The following is a 13,301-nucleotide window of genomic DNA, read 5'->3' as shown; positions in this document are numbered from 1 at the left end:
CAGGTGCAATCATGGCCAGATTGAAAAGTAGTGGGGAAAGTACCGCGCCCTGGGGTGTTCCCCGCGTGCCGAGTAGGTAAGGACCGTGCTCTCTGTCTTTAATGCGGATGTAGGAATGTCGATCCGTGAGAAATTGGTGTATGTATCGGAATGTGTTGAGGCCACAGTCGGTCTGATTTAGGTGAGTGAGTATGATCTCGTGTGTTACGTTGTCGAATGCCCCCTTAAGATCCAAGGCGAGTACTGCTCGGTCATTATGGGGGCATTCGAGGGGGTCAAGGACTTCCCAAGTGAGTTGCAGGAGGACATCCTGTGCGGATCTGTGTGGGCGAAATCCGAACATGGTGTCCGCAAACACATTTTTGTGTTCAAGATATGCAGATAGCCGGTCCCGCACCATTGTCTCCATTAGTTTGCCCACACAGGAGGTGAGAGAGATGGGGCGGAGGTTATCTGTGTCAATTGGTTTGCCTGCTTTAGGAATAAAGGTTACTAGAGCCGTTTTCCAGTCTATTGGCAGGGGGGTGTCCCCGCGCCAAATTCCATTGATGTAGTCGAGGAGGGACTGGTATGCCGTGTCGGGCAGGTTCACCAGAAGCTTCACGGTGACCTTATCCCTTCCCGGGGCAGTGCCTCGTTTCATTTTGGCGAGGGCCGCCCGCAGATCATGGAGCTGGAACGGTTGATCCAGTTCCGTGTTCTCTCTGCCTGCATAAGAGTACGCAGACCCACGGGAGTCTTGGGCTGTGCACGAATACTGGTCCCGGAGTTTCTGTGCCAGTTGAGCTGTGTTGCCAGGGAAAGCGTGCACGGCTCTCTGCAAATGTTTCTGTGTTTCGGTTCGTGTTTGAGTTGGGTCGATGAGGGCTCGAAAGAGGCGCCATGTGTTGCGGCTGGACATTTGTCGCGCGACCGTGTTGCATCTATCCGCCTAGTTGTAGTCGGCGAGTTGGGCCGCGTACCCGGCCGCTCTCTGGGTGATCTCGGAAATTCGAGCTTTAAGCTTTGTGTTATGTTTCTGGCGTCGCCAGCGGCGGACAAGGCTGCGACGGGCTTCCCAGATGTGTAGGAGGTGTTTATCCACGTCCGTGACTGCCTCTGACAGCTGGATCTGAGTTTCATGTGAGCGAAGGTGTTTCAGCAGGTGTTGGGACCATGCTGAGTAACCCTGCTCGGAAATGGGTGTGTTATCTAATGTGTCAAAGCTTTGCCTAAATGTGGTCCAATCTGGATACGGGCTTGTGTTTTGGAACGCTTGAGGGGGCGTGTGTAGAGTGTAGTGTTAAGGATGCAGTGGTCGCTACCGAGGGTTTCCTCGGTGTTGAGCCAGTCTGCGTGTCTTATGTTGCGAGTGAAGGTCAAGTCCGGGCACGTATCTCGTGTCACGGAGTTTCCTAGCCGGGTTGGGTGGACGGGGTCCGTGTGGAGGGTGAGGCCCAACGTAGACGCAAGCTCCGCCAGCTTACGTCCGCGCAACTCCTCTCTGCGATACCCCCACAGCTGACTGGGAGCGTTAAAATCGCCCACAATCAAGAGGAGATCGCAACCCGTTACTCTTAGCGCGCGGCAAAAGAGGTCCGCAAAAGTCACTCGCTTGAGTTTGGGAGATCAATACACGTTGAGCACATGCAGTGGAGGGTCCCTACGGCGAAGTGGTAGGATAGTCACCATTACATAGGAGTACTCGAGCTGTAGGTCGAGATCCACTAAGTTGGCTGTGTATGATTTGTGTACGAGAAGACAAGACGCAGGATCCTGTTGGAACGTCGTGTAGTTTGGAAGTGCGGCGCCCAGTCCTGGCTCCTGGAGGGCAATCACTGCTGGTAAAGACTCGAAGGTTTCAAGGTATAGGCGGAAATTGGCCCGCTTGGTACGGTTCTTAAAACCTCTACAATTCCATTGTGTTATTGATGTTGAAATGGCCGAATTGGAGGTGGGGGAACGCCTTTGATTAAGGTGTCTCGCCGTGGTTAGAATTTTGTAAGGGGGAGGAGGAGGGAATGGCTGCCCCAGAGCCAGCTCTCTGCGCCACCAAGGGGGTGATGGCAGAATGAGCGGGGCAGTTGTCCTCATTCTCCGACATTCTCCGTCCTCAGTCTCCGACTAGTACGTTTTCCTGGAATGGATTCCAGGAAAACGTACTAAACGTACACGGACCGAAAGCGACGACGACACACGCTTTCGGTTTGTGTCAGTACGTTCTGCTGGAAACCATTTGTGCTATGTACAACCAATGAGCCATCGTGAACACCATTTTGAAGTGCCTTCGGTATTTTAGGCTCGGGATCGAGGGAGTGAGCTCGCTCATTCCCTTTATCCCTTGATGGGCCGGCACCAACTTCAAGAGGATGTGAAGTGAGGGTGCAGCTGCATGTGTAGCGCGAGAGATGCCCTTATATGACAGGGAAGTATATTGTTTGCGAAAGAACGAAGGGCTTCCTGGCTTTCTGAGCGAACGGTAATGGTTGGTGTGGAATGAGGGGAATAGCAAAGGCTTTCGATACGGCAAGGATGTCGGCGTCGGTTGGAGCCGGTACTCCTCCACGCCAACGAGTGAGGTCACCCTGAGCGCCGATGGCAGCCGTCTTGGATTCGATCGGTTACATGGGTCGCCCGCCATTGTTTCCTGCCTGCGTTCCGATTGGTGTGCGTATTCCAGGGTATCGGTCGGACTTCGATTCGAGGGATAGATATCCATAGTGCAGGATCGATGGGAAGAGATGGGAGTGGTGATGTGTCGTGTCCCAACATACGCAGGATGGCGCATCCCTTGGAAGAGATGCTCAGACGGAGATGCTGAGACTCTCGGTGGACTTGCACCTTAGCATCCGAGGTGTTATGCTGGGTTGCGCGTTCATCGTCGCGGCTGCGGGCGTACCTGGGAACACCCATCCCAATGCGGTGACATTTCCGTAATCTCGAGCCTTTTGATCTGGGTACATGTAAGTGCAACGTATGGCAGGCCGTAGAGGATTCGAGCGTAGGTTGCTGTCTCAGCTATTTCGCAGAGTTAGTGTTCACACAGGCCTGTGTAGCGCTCGCTGACGCGTGTCATGTGTATGACTTGATTGGCCTGATGGAGAATGCGCCGTAGCCATTCCGCACTTCGTCCATTCTCTTTCCCCAGGAATCCGAGGATGCGAAAGCAATTTTTGGGTGGGATAGGTTGGCCGGTCATAGCGAAGCTGATCCGGACGCGATCAGCCGCTGCTTTGCGTGTAGAGTAATGCAGTACGACCAAGTGCTCTGATTTTTCTGGGGAGCCTGTGAAGCCTAGCCTAACTTGCTAGGCCCTCCACATATGTGCGCGAGCTCACCGCGTCCTTCCCCCCACCCGCTGCCTCTATCTCATCCTTAATTATGTCCTCTCTTTCGCGTCCCCCAGAGCAGGGTAGCCAACCAGACGCATTTCTGTTTAACACCCTTGCCTACTCTCTTTCTCTCATCCTCCTATTTCTGTCGAAACTACTGTTGGGCGTCAATGAAGACACTGCACTGACTTCTTTTATTACCTATCATTAGCACATATTTGAATGTACATTTCATTATTTTGCGTTCTTAGCTTAAAAATGTAAACAAAAAGAAATCGAAGAAGGTTGCTTTCACCACTTCCCTATGGTATTACCTTGCATTTTGACAGATTTATCTGAAAACAAAAAACTGGGGTGCTATGAAGGATGCACCGAGTTTCTCGTTCGCACGAGTTTTACCCGAGTTTTCTCGATGGCAGTCAGTGAACGGAGATAGCAAGGAACGTGCAATAACAGCAGGCAAAAAGAAATGTCGAGATAAAGCCGCGTATGACAACGTGAGCGCACCCTGCGTGGCACAGTGCTTCCGTGCTTCAAGCACAGAGGACTGCGCAACAAAACGCGCCAGCACCGCCTATTGTTATCAACGTATTAAGGTAATTTAGCAATACCGTCACTGTCCCGCTGTCTATCTGCGCACTTGCGGTGAGCCGCTTGCCACGCCTTTCTCGGCCGCGTCAAGGGTGTGCCTCCTCTTTCGAGCATTATCTTTCTATCCTCCATCGAATGCGAACAGGGCACATGCGGTGTATTCTTGCACCGATACCATCCCTCCGTCGAATACTTCGAAGTACAACAAATAAAATAACGACCATTTTATTTTCTAATGTATCGGTTTTTCGTTTTGAATGCTATAAATTTGTGATGACAAAAGGACATTGAGTGGATTATTCAATTTTACACTTTTTTGCCGCGAGTAGCGACAGTGAGATGAAAGCTTACAAGCGGATACATGCTAGAGGGTCATACATGGTGAGCAGTCGCCAGGGGTGCTGCAGTTCTATTCTCCATAAAGTCGATGCGATAATGACGCATAAAGTCAGTCATGACAATGATCTGTCCATTGCCTGTCTATTAAGGGAATGACAAGGCCGCGCTGTGGCATGGGTGTTCACCGCAGGTGTTTTCACTAAGGCGGCTATTGAGGCCGCCGCTTTACCAACTGAAACGACACTCTAGCCATAGAGACTGTAGGAACGGCTGTCGCTGCAAAATTGCTTTGCGGTATTCTAGGGTTCGTAGTGACACAGCACAGTGAGAACACACCAGTTTATCTGCGTGCGCGAAGTTTCCGCGATACATTGCGAAGAAGAGCGTGCTGCCCAGCGCCACAATTCATCGCTTGTCACCGCTTGCCCAGTAAAGGTGCCTCTGTGCACATGTACGGAGCATCTGAGTGTGTTCACTCCAATGTGCTTGCCGATTGCCTCTGCTGCTGAGCTAACAGCGATCGCAGATGGATATCGTAACGATAGCGCAGCAATCGCATTTTGGCGGGTGATGGCTCTTGTATGCAGTTAGGAAATTAGACTTCGAACGCAAGAAGGCGTTGCAACTGTTCAGTGTGCCGTGCTTGTGATGAAGAAATGCCATCGCACTGGGTGTGCTTGTGCGGACCGCTGACCATGTTTGCGACACTGTGGCTCCGATACATCACTGATGACAGAGCAGCCATTTCAAATGACAGCTGCGAGACGTCCGTCATTGGAAAACACTACGCACTGCTCAGGATCGCCGTCCACCACGGTGCATCGACGCCTTGCAAGCAGCTACAGTGAGGTGCCTATAATTATTTGCTGCGCGCTACGTCGCCACAATGCAGGCAATGAACCGTGTGGTGGGGCCATCATAGGCTAAGAAGATCTATGTATAAGTCAGCGAAAGTCGACGCTTTTTTTATAGTGGTGCTCAGTACATCACTGATGACAGTGGGTTGTGCGTGTTTTATTTCGCTGGTCAAGGTTGTTAATGCCTCCCAGTTCCGCACCACGTCGCTGTTGCCAAAAAATAAGTTGGGCGTGGCCTAACCGTGGTGGGCGCGCACTAGAGTCACACGCCTCGCGCGGGGCGTGACCTGTGGTTTTGATTGACAGGCGAACTCGTGTGAAACTCGTACATCGCGAAACCCCCCTCGAGTTGAACTCGTGAACATGGCGTCGGCAGCAGCAGCTTGTGTCAGCGCGTCCAGCGGCAGTACGTGTCAATATGATCGTCTGGATTCGTTCACCTACATAACCGACGTAGAGTTTCAGCGTCATTTTTGCCTTTCCAAAACGTAAGTGCGCTGGCTGGCTGTGCCCTCGTCTACGGATACAGCGTGGCGGGCAGATGATGCTTTACCAGCACAGAGTGGTGTGACTAGGCTGCGGAGGAAAAGTTCCGCTTCTGACCAGCTCGCCGCGAATGGCGGGTCGCATTGATAGCCGTTGCCGCCCCTTGGGCTTGGTCTGGACCGGGATCTGGAGCGGGATGGAGTCCGGCCGCTCAGGTTCGGTCCGGTAGACTGGGGAGTGCGGCCTCTTGGCGTCGTGCGGGACCCAGATCGGGACCTGGACCCAGGCGTTGCCCTCCTCCGGGATCTGGACCTCCCGCCATCGGTCGACCCGGTGGTGGGAAGATGCTCCTCCTGCTGTTGCTGTTGCATTTGTCGGAGCCATTAGCGTTGCTTGACGATGTAGGGTTCTTTTGAACTTGACCAGGAATGCTTTGTCAGCCGTGGGACGATCCATGCCGCATAGGTGACATCTTGGCTGACACTTGTGCTCCTGACTTGGGTTGGGCCTTCCACATCCCGCACATAGTTTGTCGTTTGGCCTCGGGCACACATCGCTCCTGTGCCCAAGTCTGTTGCACTGTTTCCAAAAGTCCATTCGTTTTCTGTATAGAGAACATCGCGCGAGCACTCCTCTGTATAGAACGTACGACGGAGCTCTGTATCCGTCGAAAGGACTATCACCGTCGTGGTGTTTCCAAGACGTTTAACTGCGATCGCCGTAGGGTTTGTGGGTGTGATAACTGCCGCAGTGATATCTCGCGGGGTTTCTTCCAAGGGGACACCTCTGATTACTCATTTGGCGGTGATTTCCGGTGCCGTCTCGTAAGCACCCACCTCTTACACCTTTTCATTCGCCTTGATGTGTTTGATCCCTTGGTATTTGACTGCATGCTCTTGATTAAGGGTGCTGACGACCACGATGTTCTGGAAGTTGTTCGGGCAGATTGTGTCCATATCTTTCTTTATAAAGGATCTCGGCTGCTTCGTACACAGCTTCGTCTAGCTCCGTTAAGCTTAGCTGGGATATCTGCAGTCCTCCTCTTGGCCTGATGACTATCTTATAGTCTCCTGTTGGCAGTCTTGGCATTCTGCTTGCCATGTTACTCTTGGAAATAAGTTGTGCGCCATCCCTTCTTGGCGGTCGGGTAGGGCTAGCACGGACATGCTTCCTCTCCTCCTTTGCACGTTTTCTGTATCTAACTTCTTTCCAACCGTTGTCTACGTCGTCCTCCCATCGGGTGACTTCCTCAACCTGCTCATCATCCATCGTTGACGATTATTGCCTCTTGGGCGCATGCGCCCAGACCTGAGTCTCGTGAGGTGGCTCGAGGCATCTCGGAGAGATGGCGGGAATAGCAGGCAGCGGTCGTGAGGTGGTTTTCAATCACAATCATGATTGCGTGATTCAACACTTATCGAGAGCGGATTTTCACAACAGCGTGAACGTTACGAGGGCATGCTTTACATTAGGATGATTTTTTTTCGGTGACTGTCTTTCTTTTTTGGATTAGTTGAGCGCTTTGAAGTAACTGTACATGACAAGAAAAAGTTTGTTTTTCTTTTTTTACCGTTCAGGTACAGCAAACAGTGCTCTTCAGGAAACAAAAGTTACAAAGAGAAACCTGGTATAGCACTTATGTCCTTCTTGCAATGTACAGCTGGAAGCTGGACCATCTCACTGCCGGTACAGTCTTCATAAATGCTGTCATCAAAGAACTCTGCATTATTTAATAAATGACTTGTTGTATGAAGACACGACGTCAAGAACTGATCTAAACAACCGAAAAATCGGGAACACTTTGCTTCCCGAGAATGCGGGCCCGTTTAAAATATTGAATCACAATCAGAGAGAGAGAGAAAAAGAAATATTTACAGAAAGGCAATACCAGTCAGGTTTAAGCACAAGCCTATGGCATAGAAGCCGAAGCGTAATTAAAATTTGGAATGATTCGCTTGGTTCTCTATGGCACGTCTTTGAACAGGAGGAACTTTCTCCGCTTAATGGGCTGCCATGAGACTTTGGATTTCATTGAAAAATGACTATGATACTGCGCTATCGCTCTGCTTTGACCATCGAGAAGTGTCGTGCGGCTTTGTGGCTCACGCAGATTCAGACAGTGGCCGCAACTCAGTGTTTATTTGGCATTAAGTATAGTGACCATTTTTATGACTCTAATGGAATTACTCTGATTTCTGTTTCAGTTATTTTTTACGTCGGAACCAATATGGATACATACCACCACTGGACGCACCAAATTGAGGTGTTTAGTGGACGTGGTGGACAGAATGGAAATCATGACCGTAAACTTCACAAGATCGTGTTACAATCGAGGCTACAAGTAATATTAACGTAAGCATGAAAAAATGTGAATAAATTGTCACGTTCCCTTTATTTACAGGGTGTCTAGGGAATTCGTAGGAATCTTTGATAATCATCGAAAGAAGCACATGGACGTGAGAACTTCAGGTATGTTCATTAGTTGAGCTATTCCTACGAGTAGAGAGGTTGTGGCATGCATATGATATTTAGCATAAAAGCTCCGAATCGAGGCTTCCGCCTCCACGGGCTCAATACTTACATCAGCTATTAAAATGGTTACTCTCTTTATTAGGCACTATACTTGTCAGTCTTGCGCATTTTTTTCTATTCTTCTTCGACCAATAAATGCCACCAAGCAAGGACATTGTGACGGTACCAATGTTATATATATATATATATATATATATATATATATATATATATATATATATTACCGAACAAGCTAAAGTAACACAAATGTGCTACTCCAAGTGATGCTAATTGATAGCTAAGGAAACGTCTGTTTATCGCAGTAAGAAAACGATGTAGTATTATTGTATACAACGCACGCTATCAACTATCCACGTCTTCAATTGCAGGCCCTCTAAGGAACTTGCAAGAGGATCTACTCTTTATGAGCGAGGACAACAGCTGTGCAGTGGTTATGGTCACGACGAAAGTTTGTGGTTCGTTTATTATCTATACCACTCCTGTCTGATTATTCGACACTACAGCAACTTTCCAGATCCGTCCCTATTTTCGTGCTCCCATTACCAAAGGGCAGCCGTACCTATTTTCTAGGTTTTCACCACATTTATTTTTGTGCAATAGCATTGAATTTTAACATTCATTTCATTGATATAAACATTTTCCGCACAAATATGCAAACCGAATGATCACTTATGGGCTGCTACCGTGCGCTCAAGTTAAGAAGCATTGCGGGAGTGTACATAGAGTGCACGCTTCCAGTAAATTTCCCTGTGAAGCTTTAGAATGATAAGAAGGAACGTGTGAATACAAGAAATCTTTCAAGAGCGACTAGGGCATGGCTGGCACATAGTTCGCTCAACTTAGGTGGCGTGGCACAAGTGTGACTTAGCACGAGCACCGCTATTCATTCGTTACATCATAGATGTCTTGTACTGATGATACTTTGAGTAGCAAAGAACGCGGTTTGACATTTCTTTGTGCACTCAAACAGTCGCAATATCTGATAATGACAGGAACTACCCAGTTACTAAATATGTAGTCACTGATTGGCTTAGGACGTACAGTCCCAACGGAAAAAGATTAGCGCAGATGACTGGCGGCCGGAGCGGCAAATTCACATGTGGCACAAGTGACTAGAGGCTGGAGCGCCAAAATCACGACACGATTTCGTATGGCCACCCTTGCTTTCGAAAATGGAATGTGCCGCTCCGGCCACCAGTCATTTGTGCCGTGTGTCGTGATCTTGCCGTTACGGCAAACGAGTCACTTGTGCTAAACTTTTTCCGTTGGGACAGTAGCTTGAGCACGGTGGCAGAATAGGAGAGCTGGCCCAACGAGCGCCGCAAGCGTGTCGCCGCACCTCGATTTCTAAAGCGGTCGCCAGGTGGCGAAAGGGGTTTTATGGGCTTAAAGACGCGCATCACCAGCTTTCGCTATGTCTTAAGAGCTGGGTTATTATCGCACTTTTTGTGGATTTAAAACGTGGTTTATGTTCAATAGCTTGTAGAGGCTGTCTGCCGGCCTTGACAACAAAAATAAGGGTACCCGGCTCTACGGAGCTTAAAAATTTCTAAACGATGCAGTCAGTCTCCACAAGATTGACACATAGTACCGGTCGCAAGGGACAGGCGTTTATTTTTCAGGAAGCGTTAAAATTCTTACCAGCGACTGTACAGCGTGAAAAAATTTTGTTTTCATGTCAATTTGGGTAGCATTGGGCTTGTGGCCGTAGTGAAATGATTTTCATATGTTTAATTATTGCGCTGGCGCCGTTAACGCGCCTGGGCCAGTAGTGTCAAATGGTGAGCGCAAACGTGCACGCTAGTACAAAATGCTGGAGACTGCAAACTACGGGAGTAGACGCCGTTCTTTCTAGATAGAGCGGCGTCGCCGCGACTTAGTGTTGGAGGCCGACCATCCCGGCACTGAGTAACAATGAACAGAAACCGCGTGAAAAACGTAGTAAGTGAAGCCACAGTGACCGTTGTAGACGCGGCGCAGTGGACTTCAACAGGTATGCGCACTGCAGACAGATCGCGCACGCTGAAGCTTCTATCCCGCACGCTGAAGCCGCCGCGTAATGCGTGACGCATTGGCGAAGCCGCACCGTTCAGCCACCTCTCCTACTCTACCAACGTGATCTTAAGCTTCTATAAGGAATATCACGGTGTTGCAGAAAACGTCGATCAATTTTTAACAGAGCTGTTTATGACGAGTGTAATCTGTCTGTCGTAGACCGAAAAAACTCCGCAGAGCAATGACGTCACCTCGCGTTGCCTAGTAAGCACCATAGCTGGGAGGGAGTGAGAGCAGAGCATAGGAAGAGAAGAGGTGCAGAGAGAGAAAGAGATACACACAGGGAGCGAGAAAAACAAATAAAACAAAATCAACTTTCTTGGCGAGGCGGGATTCGAGCCCTGGTACCCACGGTCCGAAGGCGAGCGTCATAACCACTGCGCTATACAACCACTTTTTTTTTCTTACATGGTATTCATTGCATCATGTACATGCGAGAGAAATACTATCTGCGGAAAACGTGCAAGCACCAGCCAACACATTTTATACTCATGGCCTAGAAATGGCCTAAAATCTCGTTAAGCACACCCTGCACGAACAAAACTACAAGTAGCTTTGTTCTTAAGCACGTGGCTAGTAACTTCGATCTTAAAAAGGTGGCAACGACAAGCAACGGAACAAGAGATGGTACCAGTCCGGTCGAAAATCTGTCAAGTCATATATGTCCTTCAAGTAACCAATCATTTGAGCGTAGTGAAATTTCGCCGAAACAACAGGTTCAGCGTTTCTGTCTAACATGCGCGTCTTCCATAAGCTGTGTAGTCCAATTAAGAAAAACATATCAAAAGGCACGTCTTCTCCGTGGGGTGCAATCAAGTATCGGATGGTATGGTGATTCAAAATGAAGTCTTTCTTGAGAGTTCTTTGGAGCACATCCCAAAACAATATTGCGTCTTTATAACTCATGAAGCAACGCTCTATAGTCTCAGGTACATCACAAAGGCGACAGTTCACAGTGGATACAAAAATTACTTTTTTGTGCAACCAAGTTTTGACAGGTAATATTTGACTGTGTAATCTAAAGAAAAATGTTTTTGTAGATGGGGATAAAGACATCTTGCGGACTCGTTTAAGTACGTCTTTCCCTGGCAAACTGGATAATGTACAACGGTAAAGTGGAGGTGGGAAAATCATTGATATAAAATCTTTGTATATGTTTTCTGGACACTGTGTAGAGATACTCAGTAGAAAATCGAACCATGAGGAACTGCACAGCGAAATATACTTCATACATAAAACCCCACAAACAAGGTCTTTCAGAATATTGGGATGAAACTACCAGATTGGGTAATGCATTGAATAAGTTCACTTGTATGAATGATCGTAGTATCGGGTGTGAAGTATCTCGAAAAAAGAAGAAACTCCAAACAATCTGTCCCACATATAGATGCACTAGGCCAAGTCCGCCAGCACATACGGGTCTAAAGATATTATCTCGTATCATAGGCTAAAAGGTGGAGGACCACACAAGAGTAGCAAATATTCTATGAAATCGTTGAATATAAGTCCGGGCACAATGAAGTATTTGCAGTACATAAAATATTTTTGTAGCCAGGAACATGTTACAAGCTGCCGCCCTACCAAATATAGAAAGGCGGTGTGACGTAAAGGTATCCGCATGGCGTTGAAGTGCCGGTACACGTTCCCGCCAGTAATGTATACTAAGCTTATGTGCATCAAAAGGTACACCAAGGTATTTAGGTGGCATGGTTGTCTATTCTATACCAGCATATTCGGTCGGCGTACATCCCCATAAACCAAACCAAAGACGTGAGGCTTTTGACCAATTTTTCTGGGCACTATAAGCCATACCAAATTTTTCAGTCAATGATAGCACCTTGTCAATGCTCGGTTTGCCTGAGCAGAAAAAGGCAAGATCATCTGCGTAAGCCAATACTTTGAGTTCATTGCCCAAAATGTTAAAGCCATGAATGTCACTGCATTTTAGAATGCTTATACACAATGGCTCTAAATAAAGGGCAAATAGAAGTGGTGATAACGGACAACCCTGTTTTAAAGAGGAAAGAATAGACACAGACTCGGACAGATTTCCATTAACAATTATATTGGAAGAACAGTTAGTGTAGCACATGTGAACACCGTTGTAAACAACGCATCCAACATTGGCGTGTTCTAAAAGTTTGAAAAGGAACATGTGGTTCACTCGGTCAAATGCTTTTGCTAAATCGATCAGAAGCAATGCAAAATGATCACAGTGGGACGAGGAGTACTGAAGAGCTGTTCGGACTAGATGCAAATTTGTTTGTATGGAACGGCCTTTTAATCCGCAAGTCTGGTGAGGTCCAATAAGTAATGCCATTGCATACTGGAGTCGATTAGATAAGACTTCTGGATAAATTTTGTAGTCTACATTCGTTAGTGTAATGAGTCTATATCATTCTACAAACCGCTATTTATCTTTCTCACTACTTTTAGGGATTAAGATAATATGACTTTTAGTAAAGGATTGTGGTACGCAATCTTCATCAAAACTAGCTGTAAATATATTAAGTAAAACAGGGCTTAATATAAATTTAAAGGCTTTATAAAATTCCCCAGACATTCCATCAGGACCGGTTGTTTTGGAAAGCGGTAACTGATCAATGGCAAGTTCTATTTCTTGTTGGGTAAATTGTCAACTAATAACAGAACCATCATCCTCTGAGAGAGGGTTAACTAGGGAGACGAAATGTGTCAGAACATCAGGATTTGGCGAATGAGCTGAGGTGAACAGCGTTGTATAATATCTTTGAAATTCTTTGATAATCTCTTCCGTTTTTGTCACAAGCACGCCATTAGAATATATATCTGATATGTGTTTTGAATTAGAATGCCGACACTCATCAAGTAACGCCTGGCGCGTTGGTTCTTCTGAGTGCAAGGCACGGGTTGTACGAGCGCGAATGCGAGCACCTCTATAGCGTTCAGCATCGTATTTTTGAAGGTGGCTTTTAACAAGAGTAATTTCATTTATATATGTGCCAGGTGTTTCTGATTCCAGCTCATGAAGGTTATAAAGGCTTTTCCGCAACATTTTTTCTTCGCACTTTTTGACATACGACCTTATCGAGCTAATTTCGATTGCTATGTCTCGAATTTCCAGTTTAAACATTTCCCAGGCTGCAAGTTA

General features: G+C 47.5%; 1 protein-coding gene across 3 annotated transcripts in view; it reads left to right on the top strand.

Annotated features, from left to right (window-relative positions):
- The window catches only part of LOC119458302 (uncharacterized), a 104,397-nt gene that overhangs the window by 20,462 nt on the left and 70,634 nt on the right, over positions 1-13,301 (top strand). Inside the window, exons 3-5 of one of the 3 annotated variants that reach the window (XM_037720138.2) lie at positions 7,848-7,925; positions 7,986-8,053; positions 8,485-8,571. In XM_037720138.2, coding sequence (XP_037576066.2) covers positions 7,848-7,925; positions 7,986-8,053; positions 8,485-8,571 — 233 coding nt within the window. Of the gene's footprint in view, positions 1-7,788; positions 7,926-7,985; positions 8,054-8,484; positions 8,572-13,301 lie in introns of all 3 variants that reach the window. The other 2 variants (XM_049671061.1, XR_007467959.1) reach the window with 2 other exon arrangements.

This window comes from Dermacentor silvarum, chromosome 7 (genome assembly GCF_013339745.2).
Source record: "Dermacentor silvarum isolate Dsil-2018 chromosome 7, BIME_Dsil_1.4, whole genome shotgun sequence".
NCBI classification, from domain to species: Eukaryota; Metazoa; Arthropoda; class Arachnida; order Ixodida; family Ixodidae; genus Dermacentor; species Dermacentor silvarum.
Note: the sequence above shows the minus strand (reverse complement) of the source record. Positions and strands in the feature narration are given on the sequence as shown.